The sequence below is a fragment of the Xiphias gladius genome, chromosome 20, assembly GCF_016859285.1.
Source record: "Xiphias gladius isolate SHS-SW01 ecotype Sanya breed wild chromosome 20, ASM1685928v1, whole genome shotgun sequence".
Taxonomy (NCBI): domain Eukaryota; kingdom Metazoa; phylum Chordata; class Actinopteri; order Istiophoriformes; family Xiphiidae; genus Xiphias; species Xiphias gladius.
Genome location: NC_053419.1, coordinates 24,098,345 through 24,115,558, shown reverse-complemented (window position 1 = coordinate 24,115,558; position 17,214 = coordinate 24,098,345). Strand labels below are relative to the sequence as shown.

At 43.8% G+C, this 17,214-nt stretch overlaps 1 protein-coding gene across 3 annotated transcripts in view; it reads left to right on the top strand.

Moving 5' to 3' along the window:
* xrcc4 (X-ray repair complementing defective repair in Chinese hamster cells 4) overlaps positions 1-17,214 on the top strand; it is a 31,958-nt gene that overhangs the window by 7,974 nt on the left and 6,770 nt on the right. For all 3 annotated transcript variants that reach the window (XM_040158142.1, XM_040158144.1, XM_040158143.1), the window contains 4 exons: positions 3,645-3,811; positions 6,136-6,267; positions 7,525-7,664; positions 12,197-12,338. In XM_040158142.1, coding sequence (XP_040014076.1) covers positions 3,645-3,811; positions 6,136-6,267; positions 7,525-7,664; positions 12,197-12,338 — 581 coding nt within the window. The remainder of the gene's footprint in view (positions 1-3,644; positions 3,812-6,135; positions 6,268-7,524; positions 7,665-12,196; positions 12,339-17,214) is intronic.

Below are 17,214 nucleotides of genomic sequence, written 5' to 3'. Positions count from 1 at the left end.
AATCAGAATCAGATGGTACAGGCCATTGGCAGGAATATTTCCTCAGGTTGTTAGCGAGAGGTGGAATGTAAACAAGAGGCGTTACTCAAGTCCTGTAGTCAGGTAGAGTTTTGAGGTACTTGAGCTTCAGTATTTCCATTTTTTTGCTCCACTACATGCCAGAGGGAAATATTGTACTCTTTAGGACGTTTTGTTTTTTCCCTTGGATAAATAAAGACCGATAATTTGCCTGTGAACTGGTTCGTGTTTATTGGACTTGAAGGCCATAAACGAGGCCTTTCAAGTTTACAAGAGTAGCCAGCAGCCACAGCGTTGGAACATCAGCTGCCTTTTGGCTGCGAGTCCTGTTTTCTGTGCTGCTCGTCGCCGTTCAGCATTTCAGGATCCACGCTCAACAAATAGGTAAATAGTAAATCATTATCTTATCTTATCTAGAGATAATTAGAACCCTGTGTATCATACACCGCTCACTTTCCTCCGTCCCAGTCAAAAGTGCAAGTGAAACTCTGGCTAAATGACTTTTCATATTGAAATTGCCTTCATTTCCATCTTCCAGTATAAGTAAAGTAAAAACCCTTTCACTCTGTCTTGCTAAATTGGAAACTGTGACCAATGTGTGGACCTTGTAAAGGAGCCACAGAGGTGGTGATGACCACAGGATGTGTGGAGAAAGTCGGTTGCTGTTGCCTGGTTGGCAGCTGTTACAGACTTTCAAACAGTTACACATCGATGAATCAAAACGAAACTCAGCCACTCATTTTCAGACAATGAAAACCTAAAGTCTAAATGTCCTTATGTAACTCATCCCTAACACCTCTCTCTGTGTCTCAGCGGTGTTGGCTCTCTCCTGGACGGTATCTGGATGAGTGTTGGTACAAAGTGGGAGTCGGGGAACAATAACACGCACGGTGTTTAGTGTTGTGCAGAAGTTGATTTAGTACTGTAGTCGAAGAATAATTTGACATGGCAGGTTCAGTCTCTTGGGGTTTTGTTTGACACTGTCAGAGGTTCCACAGTACATATAAACCGGAAGAGACTAGTGGACAGGGGAGCGGGTCGTCCACTAATCACAGGGTGGGAAGTTTGACCCCTGGCTCCTCCTGTCCTCATGTCAGAGTGTCCCGAGACACTGAACCCTAAGTTGCTCGCGACGGGCAGGCCAGCGCCTTCGGCGTGTGAGTGTGTGAATGTTAGAGAAATTGTACGGTGAGTTGTTAAGGTACGAAAGCCCCATGTCAGTGTCCGTTTGCCATTTACCATCCATTAACAAAACCCCCAGGCTCTGTAGACTCTTCTGCGTTCTCGTCTGCTCTTCTGTTCTCGTTGTGAAACGTCATCAGTCGCAGCGCAACCACCGTCCCAGTTCAAAGTCTGGATCGGGACCAGAACAGGCCAAACAACGCAAATGTGTTCTCACTCATGCTCTGGGTCCTGCCTTAAGTGTGAACTTGGGGTTTGACAAGCCTGTGTGTGTGTGTGTGTGTGTGTGTGTGTGTGTGTGTGTGTGTGTGTGTGTGTGTGTGTGTGTGTGTGTGTGTGTGTGTGTGTGTGTGTGTGTCTCGACATCAGCCCAACTGCTGCTGTCTCCCGGTCACAAAGGTGGCGTACCGTCTCCTCCTGTTCTCTGAAGTTTGGGCTCCGAGCTCAAACTGGCTGTACTCTGCTTCGAGAAAGGCCCCTTTCTTTTCGCCCTAAACGTGGGGGTGTGTTAAGCACCTCAGCTTTCGCCATCTCTATGTTAACACCGCAGTAAATTTAGAATAGGTGGCAGTCGCACTCTGAGGTTTCTCCCTAAATAAAAAGTTAATAAGCCCGAATCAGCGAGTGAGAAACAGCTTTTGAAACGGTAGCCTCTCTGTGACAACATGAGAAACCTCTGCCCACATCAACAGTGTCTCAGCCAGCGCTGTCCGGCCAACGCGCCGATGCCTCAGGTCCAGTCCGCAACATGGAGCTCCGACCAGAAGCTTTACAACTGGGATCGCTAACAAGAGCAAGTCAGGTGACAGCTAAAGTACTTATTCCTGGTAAAACTCAAACCATTAGGAGCCTAATAATGGCCGAGTGTATACGATGGAGCAACGACTGGAAGTGTTTGCCAGAAGAGCTTAGAAGAGGTATTTCCATTTCGAGGAGTATTTTAGTTGGCCGAGCAGTCGGGGGATATTTATTTAACATTTGTAAGAGCTGATGAAGTAATAGCTGGCAAATATTGGACACTTGTAAAGAACCCAATCTAACGGGGGAAACACAGAGGGTGGGGAGATGTGAGAGAGCGAGCGGGAGAGGAGACGATGAGACGTAAACATTATAACGCAGAGCGCACACATATCCCAGTTAGTGGCTTAGAAAGAAATGGGAAGGTTATAGACTAAAATAATAAAGAACAGCCTCAGCGAGGTTTGCGTCGGAGATTAAATGATGCGCCGCAGCAGTTCTGTCTCCACGTTGGACTGTTTATCGCTGTTACCAGGCAGACACGCAGCTGTGCCCCCTCCCCGTAAGGGTCAGTTATTCGGGGCGCTGACGGTCAGAGACGTCAGTGGCGATAGTCACCGCTCGGACTCTCATCTCTGTGTGAACACGAAACTTTGTTTCCCCAGGAGACAGTGGATCTTATGCGTCAGCGACCAGGCCCAAAACTCACACTACGTGAACTTGTCGCCCGTCAAAGCCGTATGAACTTTAAAGCCGTGCTAAGCGATGGTTTGTACACTAACAGTGGATCACGTGACAGTGTGTGATGTGGGGGAAGTCACTCGTGGGGATGAATCACAGAGAACTGTCACCTGACTCCTCAGTTCCTGTGGCGTCTTTCAACATATCGAGCATTGATTTGACTCTACGACCCTCAACTCCGCTCATATTGGCCTTATTTCCAGCAGCAGCAGCGGGCAGCCCTCTTCATCCAACGAGCTCTGATAAGGCATCTGTCCGCTACCTGCTGAGCAGCAGTCAGAGAGCAGCTGGTGGACACGGCGGAGCATTTAGCAGCTGAAGAGCCAGATGTTTCCCCTCGGGAGCTGGCGGAGACTAAAAAAACTCAAATGAATGCTAAATGTCGCTCCGTGTTTGCTGGATGTGTAAATAGGCAAGTTGACAAAAAACAACTCTGTAAGGTGAAAAGATTTCGCCGTTGTGTTGTCAGCTTGTTCTGCTGCCTCCAAGTGGTAAGAAAACCCCCAATAATGAATGTAGCTTTAATGAAAAATTGGATATCACATTGCCGAATATGGACATTGCCCCTTTTAAATGGCTGTAATCCTGCAGAATGTCTGAGATCTCTTTCACTAATTTTATTTGATGCTTTTGAGGAAATCCTGCTGTCGCCCATTTTGGGGATTTTTGTGTTGGTTTGTTTGCAGGTTAATGCTTTTCATGCTCCTCCACGCGGCGCGACAAATTTGCGACCTCTAAGGGCGACACGCGCTGGTGCCATATGTCTCACCTCAAAAATACCCGTACCTGTAGTTTTCTCAACCAGTGGGCCATCGCTGGTTGACTTGGCTTGTCAGAACAGTCGGCAGAATCTGGAAAACTCAGAACGTGATTATCCCCAATAGAAGTTACACAAAGGACAATAGTAGAAGAAGCTGGTAACCTGTGATGTTTCGAGTTGTCTGATTTCTTTTTTTTTTTTTCAGTTCCAGTTGGGTTCTGTTTTGTTGAGGACCGTCCCAGAGCCGGCGGAGGCAGTGAGGGACTTACTGATTCACAGTCTGCAGAGGGGAAATACACTGGAGCACCAGAACCAGAACCTGGAGGAGGAGAACCAGAGGCTGAGACAAGAACAGCGACGCGTCACTGCAGAGTAAAACACACAGGACACACAATAACCAGAGTTCCCGCCGCTCAGAACCAAACCCAGGCTCGGTTAGGGGATGATTTCCACGTCGGAAGAGTCCAGGAATTTCCTAAAAAGTTGGGGGAATATCTGGGAAACTTTACAAATCCAGTACTTTTTAAAAGGTGGCTTACAGTTGGTATTTCACGTCAACTAACAACTTCAAACCCAACTGCAGTGGAAACTAGACTGTTTTCCTCTTTTGTTTATAATATAAATCCAGTAATGGAATCTAACTACAAACATTTACTTGACTTTTACCGCTTCGTGCCGGTTTATACTTTAACTCTGCTACATTTCAGACGTAAATATCGTACTTTTCTACTTCATTACATTTATCTGACAGTTATAGTTACTTTGCAAATCAGGGTTTTTCCATACAAAACATACGATTGGGCTCGTAAAATATGATTTATTTTTATATAAGGAAGTTAAAAGCAGTGCTACATTGACCAGATACATTAAAAAGCTTCTTATACATTTATACTTCATTGATATGAATTGAATAGCACAATATTTTATCGGAAACAGACTCTATTAACAGGCTATTCTGCACAATGAGTAACTTTACTTTTGATGTATTTAACCTAAATTTTGCTGATAATACTTGTGTACTTTTAAAAACACACTGAACGCAGTAGTTTTAGTTGTAACTGGGTGTCTTTAAAGTGTAGTATTCCTAGTTTTTCGTCGGTAAAGGATCTGAATACTTCCCCCACCGCTGTATGACTCAAACGTCTGAGATGCATCGTGGTTTAACGTTGTCGGGACAGGAATGGCCAAACAAAAACTTTGCCTGAATACAAAACAGAATGATCAAAATCAGGAAACACGTGATGATAGACTAAGTCAGTTAGTCCTTGAGATGTCCACACGTTTTGATACGTGGCCCCAGTTAGTTACCTAAAGTCAGTGAACTTTACATGAAGGCCCCTGTGCAGATCCTGCACAGCACACTACAACGCAGGAAGGTTGAAGTCACAAGTTTTAGTTCCCCCCAGAATCCATCACAGGGTTCCTTCTGAGTTATTACCCAACTCGTGTTACGCGTAGTGGGGAGAGTCCATCTGCCTGCGACCATGCGTCACCCTGAGCTATGAACTGACGTTCGGCGGTGTGGAAGCGAGTTCAGCACTCCCAGCAAAGTCAGAGGGGCCCCTGTGATTCACAGACCACAACAGAGAGTCCGCTTCAGTGCATTATGTGATCCGATGTAAAGAATAAGACCATCATTAGTCATATAAACCTATATATTATAGGTTTACTCCAGACGTGGATAAATAAATGCACTGTATTATGTTAAGGTGTTTTTAATGGGTAAAAACACCTTAAATTTACAAAAGAGCATTATAGGTACCCCTGATTTGTGCCTTAAGAGGACCTTAATTTTTCACTTAAGGTGAAAATTCAGGCGTAAATAAGTAAGTAAATAAATGAATGGATTAAAAAATGTTACAACATGTTTGGATCACTTTTTTTTAATGAAGCATTTTTTACGGATGACCTGCTCAGTTCAAGGTGTTTTCAGAAGCAACTAATCCTTAAAATGTAGCATGACAGCTGTTTTCACCTTAGTTAATGGATGCTGCGATGTTATCCGGTCAGTTTTAAGGGTTTTTTTCCCCCTTAAACTCTGCAAATAATCCATTAAAAATGGCTTAATATATGACAGTTCATTGTATATGGTTTTTTGATTAAAAAATGCTGAGTAATTTCCTACAACAGCTGCTCACTGTTTAGTTTTTATCGAACAAACAGGAGGAAACAGTGACTTTGCTGGGGACTGTTTTCAGCGGCGGATTAATCCACATTTGGTGCTGTAGTGGGGACCCGGGGCAGCAGGACGGTGTGTGTGTGTCTGTGTGTGTGTCTGTGTGTGGGGGGGCTGAGTCTAAATAAACTACAGTGTGTGTGTTCACTGTGATGAAGGAGCATGTCACCCAGTGCGACAGCGTGGCTCAGCGATGCGCTTTGGAGCTCCGTGGCGCAGAGACATGAAATATATCAGACTGTGATCCACGCAAAAGCTGTTGGTGTTCGGGGCCGCTCACCGTGGATGATTCATGGCTTTGTAATCGGCCCCTCGACCCCTCTATCCATCACTGATTAGCAGTAGTGGTGTTGTGTTTCTAGAGGGAACCTCTTGTGTCTACATGTGTTTCATATGAGGTTTATGGACAAAGACTATAAAGAAACACTGATGAAGAAAGTATGACTTTCAGATTTTAAGACCTGTGTTTGTGTGTGTGTGTGTGTGTGTGTGTGTGTTCCTGTGATTCTGTATATTCAAGACTAAAACGATACGCTGGCGGAAAAGAGGCCCTGGAGGCAGAGCTCTACTCTCGGTTTATCCTCGTCCTGAATGAGAAGAAAGCCAAGATCCGCAGTCTGCAGGAAACTGTCACACACCTGCAGGAAACGAGGTATTCTGCTCACATTAACGGGGCTTTTCACAGTGTCATCGTTTTGTTTGTTTCTTTTTTGTGTATCTCCTTCGAACTCAAGCTTTTGCATGAAAAAAATATGACAGTTTCAATGCTTATACTTCAGGGGACAGTTCAACTACTTTCAGCTCCTAGAATTCAAACGACAAACAACCGGTGTCAGTGTTTGCACATCAGCTGACGCTGTTTTAAGTGCAAACGCTAAATAACGCCTACGTGCACATTAAATCATCTAGAGTTTAAAATGCTGTTTCATGTGAAAGCGATTTGTGTCCACATTCCAGCGTTTCTGGGTTGTTTCCCTAAAGACCTCGGTTCCCAGTTCAGTCTCTTCTTCGTCGCCCTCTTTTCGGTCAACAAACGACAAAACTGCATCACAGCAACATCTGGTAAAAAAGTGAGAGACATCCGGCTGATGAAAATCAACATAGATGCGGGTTAATGAGATTAACAGCTGTGCTATATGGATGCTTAAAATGTGTCATTTCAGACGAAAGTTAGACACGACAGAAAGTTGTCTTCTTAACTTTGCTACCACACAACCGTGACTATGAAGGCTGCACACGGGGTCTGCTACTATAGAGTTTCAGCCTGTTACACCTCTGTTCAGTCCCCTGCTCTGTGATCACGCTCACCGGGCTTTCATGCAACCGAATTCATGATCTAGTTGTTCTCACGTACAGATTTTTTCCGTTTCCGCTGTCGGACATTGAACCAGTATGAAACCGTGATATACACTACGCGTTCACCAGCAGTCAGTCCCCAGCTGCTGCGCTGTGGTGGTCAAGTCCTTATTCTATAATCGCGATGTCGTCTGACAAAATCAGCAGAAATCCCGGTCCACGACAGCAGCTCTGCTGTGTGTTCGGCTGCATTGATATTTCAAAACGAACGATCACAGAGAACGTCAGAGGCGACTAAAGGTTGTCTTCTTAGCTTAGGGTCGTTGTTTTGTGAAAGCTCAGTTTTCCCCGGACAACCCCAAACAACAAGTTGGCGTTTTAAGAAGCAGACACGCACATTTTCTTAAGAGTAACAGATCAAAAGATAGTTGCTCAATAAATTTCTCAAGAGGCTTTTCATAAACGCCCATTTCTGTCATCGCTTCAATTCTCTGATTCATCTAACCTTTGATGAAGGTTGTGTGACATATAAACAGCCTTTTATTGAGTGTTATGAAGGTCTGGTGGATGTCGACCCAAATGAATCATGTACGTTCTCTCGTCTCTGTTGAAGGAGTTCTGAGGGACAGAAAGATGAAGTTTTGGTAAAATCGAACCAAAGAGGGGGTCAGGAGGAGGATGAATATGGAGGGAGTACCGACGAGGAGCCAGAGGAAGCGCACTTGACTCCAGCCTCCACTTTACAATCCCGGGGTAAGATGTCCGACTGGATTTTGCCTCAAATTTTGCATCGTCTGACGCCCGTTAACCCCTGAAATGTGAATCATCAAAGCAAAAGCATTTCCTCTGCATCGAACAGGCTGTTGACTTGCACTAAACTTAACGATGTAAAAGTTTCCTTTAGTTGAATTTTCCCTAATGTTTTGATTTTTCAACTTAATATCAGTGGAAACTCAACATTATAACCATAGAGAGACACATAACAGATGTGACACTGTCAAACAGAGAAACAAATAACTAAAAAACCCACTTATTGTGTTGGCATGCTTTAAAAAAAAAAAAAAAAAAAAAGACCAAAAAAATGAGCTGGATGCTTCGTTTTCTTTCTGTTCAAAACCTGGTGCTGAAGTTGGTGTCAATACATACTGCACACACACTGTTTAACTTCTCGAGCCCCAGTTTAATGTTTTATATAGAAAGTTTAAAGTTACACAAAATCATCTTCCACAACTAATTAATGAATGAATTCATGAATCAGCAGAATCAAGTCTGACTGTAAACGGGAGCATTTCAAGAAAACCGTGACACGGACTCATAAGCCTTATGGATGCTGCCTACCAACAACTCACAGTAGGCCTGTTCACCTTAAAACATGAAAGGACTTAATGTTTTCTGTGTTGAATGAAAAAATGTCGATTTGTAATTTTTTTCCACCAATGTGCATTAGGTTCAAGGATAGTTTTACCAGAAGTAAAGCAAACCCTTTGAATTGCGTGTGCGAGACTCAAACAGGTATCATGTTTTCATGCCAAAGACGCATAAAACAGAACTAACAACATGCTGAAGCGCACTGTATGGACCCACCCAGGCAAGCAGGACCACCTGAAGAGATCTCCATTTTGTCTGTGCGAACGCAAGATTCAGAAGACATCATTCTCCCCCGTTTTGGAGGGGAAAGAAAAGTTTTGTTTCCCATGAGAAATTGTGCTTTTATACCAGAGGTGATAACTTGATAAGCGTTCGTCCCCATCTTGTTCTCAAAGACACACGCCTCCATCTGCTGCTGCTGACTGTTGCTGTCAGTAGATTTGACTTGTCACAGCAGGAAAAGCACAGGTGAAACATGACTTGTTGACGACGGTTCAGCTCCATCAAGCGTCCCAGTAAAGCTGAACAGACTCTGTACGGATTAAGACCGATTTTTTTGCCCCGGATCGGTCGCCCCTGACTAATTGTAGAATCGGGCCGAAATTTCTGCCAGATTGGTTGTCGTTTGGCGTGACGTTTCAGTTCCCAACGCCTGATTAATCAGCTGAGAAGCCAACAATCTGGCTCACAGATGACTTGTTTGCTTTCCGACAAGAAAAGTTGGTCTGTCTGCAGTTTGAGCAGTCAAGTGGTCTGATTTCCCACATGACTGCTGGCAAATGATCTGTTACAAAACTGCAATGAGCGTGTTTCAATATTACTGGAGTAGTGTTGGTGTTGTTGTGGCTCAAACTGTGATGCATAAGACTTGACTCAAACCTCAAAAATCTCATGTGAGCTGTAGGTGCTGTATTAATACAAAACAATGGTTATATCTCTGTTAATATGTGCACAGATACTAACTGTAACTAACATGAACAAAATACCCCAAAATGATGTTTTAGCTTTTCAGAAAGACTGATCTTTTCAGAAAGACCTCAATGCAGAAACACCTCTTCTTTTGGAACAGAGGTTAGTGGAACAGGAATGAGCCCAAAGGTGGGCAAGACCTCTGGTCTCTGTAGGTTTGTATCCTTCTGTGACTGAGCCTCTTGTTGTTTCTTGACGGGTCTCTTTGCTATAGCTGCCATAAAAAGTGTTTTTGAGTTTTCCAGCACCTGATTGATAACCCAAAGGGGGTTTCATTTTTGGAATTGAATCCCAACATCAGCAGCAGCAGCCTCTTATTTCACTGATTAGTCCCTTCTCTCTGGTTAAGGTTCTGCTAATCACTGACTTCAGCAGTGATTGAATGAGTAGGAGAACGATTTCCCCAAATGGCCTCACAAACTTCTATTACTGTCAAGACTCATTAAAAGGGGACTTTTCCAGGAAGCTTCGTTATTGGCGGAAGGTTTGATGGTCATGACCTTGTCTCTGTATGTCCAGATATTTCTATAAATCAACACGACAGTTACGGAGTGAGTTTTCAGACAGAAACTTGCATGGGTCATCTACAGAAAGTACTTAATTTTGTCTTTCGAGCGGTTAAGTCAACATTAAACCACATAGGGCAGTTTGCAGGTGTTCTGACTTGGACGGTTGATGGGAAACACCTGCTCGGACGTCAGTGATCCGGGCATACGCAAACATCGCACACCCTCCAAAGGGACTGAGAGCAGAGCAACAACGTAACACACGCCAAAACAACTAAAAATTTGTGCTGTAATGTTGTCAAAAAAAGCAAAAGATGAGTTTTGTAAAGTATTTTCACACAAGGTTTTCCCATTTCTTAAAATATGACTCTGTACATGATATTTTTGAGAGCTGTTGCCATGGGAGCTGAGTGTGTTTGCGCCATCGCTGTGTTTTTCATGCCCCTGAAACTAAGCATGACATCACTGAGGAGTTATGTAATGCAGAGTAGTGGGCCCGTGAACTGACATCCCAAAACACCTTTAAACACAAGCAGCTCCTAGCGTCGACGTTACACTTGGTCGACCTTTAGGCTTCTGCTCACACATGGCCTGGACATGATTAATGTGCCTCCAGCAGGAGGTTAAACCGTCTACAGCCAGGCGGGGTTTGTTTGATACGTCGAGGTTTTTCTGGGTGACGTAGGTGTCCGCGTTTCCCGGACCTTCCCCGTGCATCTGATGAGGAAAGGCTCACAGGATTTGTGTTTTACCTGCTGCCATGACAATAACTCAGGCGTCCGCATGTTGCCAGTTACTGCCCAGAGACAGGGGGAGTGGAGGGGAGGGGGCAGGAGTAAATTTGTTCTGTGTGGTATGTATAGATTCTGCTGCTACTGGTGAGAAAGGCGTTACTGAAATGTCACAGTTTTGATCAACAAAACAAACCGTAGATGAACGACATGAAAAACAAAATCACTCCACTATTGAAAACTGCTGTGAGTTACTTAACCTACTGTTCATCCTCAGCTCTACAGATGAAACTGGATATCATGTGTTGGTATGTTTTAAAACCCTCCTCCTGGCCACCTGGAAGTGCATTATCCCGTTTCAACCACAGCAATTTATGGTATTTGCTCAACTTTTGAAATCAGATTTTAAAACTAGCCAAATTTAACAGGGCACTCAACTGATTTTCCACATGAAGTTCAGTTTAACCATCACGGATGGAAGGAGTTCTGCTTCGCATAAAACAGTCTTGTAATGTTTTCTGTGGCTCTGAAGGGAGATTTTTGAAGTCTGAGAAAATAAACCTCATCGTTCTATTGATACTTAAGATTTTTAACCAAAAAACCTGCATTAAAAACTGCTTTACAAAGATATTTCCCAAGAGGGTCTAATGAAAGACAATATCAAGTTTGCGTGCATTATGGGAAATGCAGTATTTAGTATTTTGGAGCTTAACCAATTTCGAGGGACTAGGGACTGAGTCGTGGAATGGCAGTGCTGGTCTGGCAGATGGTCCTAACTGAAATATCTCAACAACTATTTGATGGACTGCCATTTGGTGATCTCCTGACTTTTCCACTAGCACCATGAAATCTGCTACAGATGTCAGTGTTGCCCAGAAGATGAATCTCAATCCCTTTGTGCCAATCCATTAGTGGATGGATTGGCACTAAATTTTTTTTCTGACATTCATGGTTCCCGCACGATGAATCCCAATGACTTTGGTGATCCCCTAACTTTTCCTCTAGCACTGAGATGAGGTCGACGTTTCTGACTCTGGGTGAAATGTCGCAGCAGCTGTGGGATGTGCTAAACGCCAATGCTAGATCTGAAATAGACTCAAAATGACAGCACTGACACGATGGTGTAAAACAGGTAAGATTATGGGAACATCATTGGTTCTGCAGGTATTTGGTCACAAACCAAAGTACTGGACGAATGATAAATTTTGACCTGATGAAGGCGCTAGAGGAAAAGTTAGAGGATAACCAAGGTTATTGCAGTTCATCCCCGAGGGAAGCACCGATGTACAAAATTCCATTGCAATCCATCCAATAGCTGTTGAGACATCGCAGTCTGGACCAACATTGCCACCCACAGAGCCCCGCATGGCTCAAAATAAGACTAAAAGCAGGTTATGAATAGACACGATCGGCAACGGAGCCATTTACCATAGAATTTATAACAATCTTGAATTCTGCCAGAGATATCAGATTCCTCAACTTGAATTCCTCTTGTAGATTGTTTGAAGTGGCTGGAGCACGAAAGTCTTTCTTCCCCATCTGCGTCCGTACCTCAGAGACAGAATCACATATAAGCGTTGTGATCTGAGATAATGATTTCAAGATGAACTCTGTGAAGATAATAGTAAAATTAAAATGTATTTATACCTGCTGCCTCTTTTTGAGTATACTGCTTTATGCGAGAACCGTGACTGACTCATGTTTTTCTCAGACTTCTCGACTCCGAGCCCGTTGGACGACAGCCTGAAGGACATCCCAGACGTGGCCCCCTGTCGCAAGCGGCGCTTTCGCCACCCCAGGGCCCCGGACCCCGCGCTAAAAAGGCCGAACCCACAGACCTCCCAGAGAAAGAGGTACGAGTCTGTCTGCGCTGCATTACAACAAGAACACATGCAATTGAATTTACATTTCTCTCACGGAACTGCTTGTGCTGCTGTAGTTCGTTTCGACAGTGTGTGAAAGGTAGTTTGTCCTACACAAGTCTCCTGCTTTATGATGTCGCGTTATGTCTTTTCTGGAGCAATTTACCGGCCTTGTAGCTCATAAACTGTTCATACAGTTTTCCTTAAATTTGTTAATGTAGCCGGGGTGTGACATCTCCAACCTAAAGTAGCACACACAAACACACAAATTTATCGAAACGCACTTCAGTGTCGCAAGTTAAAACACACCTCCCTCTTTTACTGTAGAGCAAAAATCAGATGAAGAGATGATTCACCAGGAATTGCTTCATGTTTATAGTCACGTTCTTTGTCAGTTCCCCCCTTTTGTCTCATCTTTCCTTTGACTTCACCTGCTGCCCTCCTCTCCTCCTTCTCTTCCCCCCTCGGCATCCTCTCGAATTGGAAAATCAAACGTCATAAAACGTCCCTGTCAGGGATCCTCTTTGTGTTGGGCAATTACATCCAATCTGCAGCGGCTCTCTACGATTTTAACCTTTGGACCCGAGCATTCACACGGTCGGAGTTGGCCTCCCCAAATTGCCGTTGAGCTCCACGTGAAGTAAACACAAGGCTAAAGCGGCAGCAAAGCTAATCTCCTTCGTATGGTTAGCGGTCGGTTGTAAACCACTGATTTGACCACGAAACAATCAGTGATGTAAATATGTGAAGGAATGTGGAGAGCTATGCAGCAACGTGTGTGTTTCACAGGGGATACGTGAACATAAGCATTCACAGATATGTTTAAGTGTTTTGATACAACGGGTGAATGCATAACATGACTATCGGTCATCGCAGGTTGCTGGATCATTGCCGTAGCTATACTATTAATCTTCAGTAGCAGCCCTAATTATTATTTTCATTAAAAGTTAATCTTGCAATAATTTATTAGATTAATTTATTGATCATGTAGTGTATGAAATGTCAGGGGGAAAAATTGGAAAAAAGCCCATCACAGAGGGCAAGGTGACGTCTTCGGATAGTTTTTTCTGATTAAATCAACAGCACAAACCCAGAGTAATTCAGTTTACAGTGATTTGATCCGTAAATTGGTGAAGCTGTAAACCAGGGAAAGTTAGGGTGCATTGAGACGCTGTGTCGACGCAGTGGAGGTGTCAGTGCAGAGGGCTCCAGCAAAACATTTGAGCCTGGATCGACCTGGTGCTAGAGGCTTGGTGACGTAAAAACTGATCACTCACTGGGCTAGTTCGTGAACGAGCTGCCAACACAAAAGCAAGCGGGGAACACGGTACCATCAGTCACGCTAGATGAAACGTTCATCCTGAGGGGAACATGAATGTCTGAACCAGTGACACTCCCATCAGCCTCAGCGCTACTGAGGGTGTGTTCAGTGCTAATTAACAAATGCTAGCATGCTAGCACACTAAACTAAGATGGTGGACATGGCCAAACATGTGAGCTTTGTCATAGTGAGCGTGTTTATAATTAGGTCAAAGCACCACTGTGCCTACGGCAGCCTCACAGAGTCTTGTTAATTGTTCAAAAATTCAGTCAATCAAGCAAAACAGAAGGAACAGAACAAAAGAAAATAAAACAAGGTAAAAAACAGTAAAAAAAAAAAAATTATATATATATATATAAAAGAAATACAGACCATACAGGGCAAACTTGAATCAGAAATAATAATTGAAAAATCATACTTGTATTAAAAGTGATGCAATATATAACACATTTTTTGCCTTTTTGGGCAGGTGATGACAAGACCTTAAAGCCCGGACAGTAAACACTCTGTCAGCGAGTGCTTGGCCGTGCGAATTGGACCGTAGCTCTGAAGAAGTCAGAGAGACACTTTTCATCACTGAGACTAAACATGCCAACACATACTTAGCTACATACATGACATTTGTTTACCATATGGACGACTGCAGAGCTGAACAGGAGTCAGAAATGCTTGTATAACACCACTGAAGTCAGGGGAGAAGCGAGGAAGATAGGTAGAGGCGTAGAAAAAGAAGAGTTTGACCATCAGTTTGACCTCATTCCAGTTGCTGAGCCGTTGTAGGAGCAGCTTCGACTGCTGTCCCCCTTCTGCTACGTCCAAAGAGTAAGCCCAGCTGTACACCTTTAGGGCGTTATCACCTTTACAACATTCCTCTGAGAGAGAATATCAAATTCAGCTCTCACAGTTTATTGGTGATAAAACACCAGCGTTGTCCTGCAGGTTTATGATTTCTGCTGCTGGGCTTCAACTGCTTCAAGATTCTCTCTTTCCTATCGGACTGTCTGTTTTATCTCTTTAACCTCACAAACGCACGCTGCCGTGGCTTTAGGCGGGCCAGCTGGTGACGAGAGGACTGGTGGAGAGTTGGCCTCGGGAGAAAAGACGTTTTCCATTCTGGACTTTATGTGAACACACAGCTCCGCTAATGAGTGTGTGGAAAACATCAGGAGGCTGCATCAGTTCACATGTTGTCATATGTTCATGGTAGGATCTTTGCAGTTGAATCAACCATACTATTGAGGGTTGGTTCACAAAATTAAAAAAAAAAAAAAAAAAAATATCCACACATTTTCTCACCTGCAGATAGTTTTGGTTTTATTTGTCCATGTACTGAGATATCATTCTCCAAGTTTGGATAATCCACAGACCAGGCTGTGTAGAGGTTTCCCTTGAATTACTTTCTACTGAAGAAATAGTCCCTTTGACATTTGTTGACCGTATTTCCTGTGGAAGGTTTTTCGTTAGAGTCATGGGGACACTGAGTAATTTAAATGAAACTTTTCAACACCATTAGCACCACCTATGTTGTACTGGGTTGGAGAGAACAATCTTATAATAATAATAATCAAACTGAATTGCCATTTCATTTTACTTCATCCATTGTGTTCATGTCTGCTGATTTCTTGTTGAGAGGAATTGTGTTTTGTCGTAACCAATCAGTAGTGAGTGACATATCCTTCCCACAGTGTTATTTTTAGTCAAGTGGCATCTGCAATAGCGGCTGCTAACTTAGAGCTGCGCAGGATCGAACGACTACGTGTAATGTGAAAGGAGTCGTTGTCAAACCCACCGGGAATAATCACCAGCGCTGCAGCTCTCCTGCAGCATTTTAACTTCTTTCAGCTCAGTGTTTTGGTTCAGTCTCGGTGCTCTCCTCAGTCTTGTTTCCAGCAGCAGCAGAAAGCTGTTTTAAGCAAACAAGCTCTGTTAAACCCACTGAACACTGCTTGTTCAGCAAGAGACAGGCCCCCCCCCCCATGTGGCCTAAAATACCTATGAATGTTGATCTAACATCCTTCATGAAGATGAAGAAACATGCTGATGGTATTATTTCGGCGAGTCAACTTACAACAACCTGTACAGTTTCATTGATGCTTATCTCTATATAGAGTCAACACTTCCTCCATGTTTACCCGTTGTCTTAATAAATTCAGCATAATGTCCATTTCCACAGCACTAATTCATCAATACATCAAAAGGGTCACGTCAGGTGTTTCACTCCACCCTGGATGACGTGAAGCCACCACGAATCTCCTCTCCATTCAAGGTTAACCTCCAATTAACCTGCCAGACTTCCAAGTCCTCCAGCCCCTGGTGCACACAGCTCCCTACTGACCAGCGACAGGACGTCACTCCGCCGAGCTGGTTTATTGCAAACACGAGGATCAATCAGTTATGTTTGCTTGGCCAAACATTAGTCTTGCATAGCCAGACCTAACTCCACAGCTCGGCGCCAGCGCTGGAGAATGGTCTTGTTGCACCCATTATCACTCTGCTTTAGGGGAAGAAACACTCCTGCTTGTTTGTATTTCCTTAAAGCAATGACAGTCGTCTTGGACGGTACTAGGATACAGCAACTGCGCCCCTGCAAAATAATTTCAGGTGGGAACTTGTTTTTTGGTGGAACACTTGTATTTTGCTCGCTGTCATCGAAACGGCTAACTAACAGCCAAGAAAAAGCCACACAAAAAACGTGAAAGACGTATGTCGACTGCGTGATTGCTTGATCCAAATCTTCATCAAAACTTCCCGTGTTCCGCGTGTAGGTTGCCAGCTCGGAGGCTGTTGTCGTTTCCCATAGCGAAGGGGATTTTGATAACAGTAAGGGGCCGGAAGCGGGAGGAGAGGAAAATGCTGCGTGACCACATGGCCAATGGCAGGCTTAGACCCGCGGGCTACAGCCAGTGAGTCAGACTAGCCAACAGTGAGATAGCCTTTTATGTTACACTTTCTTTTGGTTTGGTACTGGGACCCTGAAGAGAAATTTCTTTGAGTAACGGACTCCTGTTGATTCGTGTGGAACGGAAAGAACTGTAAACGGACTCCTGAACTGAGCAAACGACTCTTTGGGGGAAAAAACTTTGGGGCACAAATTGTACAGTACACTGTTGGGTGAAACTAAGCTCATTTTGTGTTTTTGTGTTACCTTTTGTGTCACGTTTTACTGGCTGGTTGTTTAGAAAATTGTTCTTTCTGTCATTCCAAACCACTACATTATATATTACCAGAAGAAAGTGAGAAAATGTTTTTTTTTCATAGTTTGGTTAACCAGACCTTCAATTTATTGGATATTTGTTAATGGCAATATTCCTTGGACGACACACAGTGCAGCAGGGGCTTTCTAAGGGAGGTCTAGGACATGAACTGAGGAGCCAACGTCAGTCACTGATCTCAAGGAACAACTTTCTTCTTTTCTCCTCTTTGTTGTGTATATAGTTGCCCAATCTACATTCAGAGTCAGACCATCAAACAGCTTCGAAGCCCTGCTGCCGCACATCCAAAACCTCACAATACCACGGCTTTTGTGCCCGTAGCTCCCATTTTCCA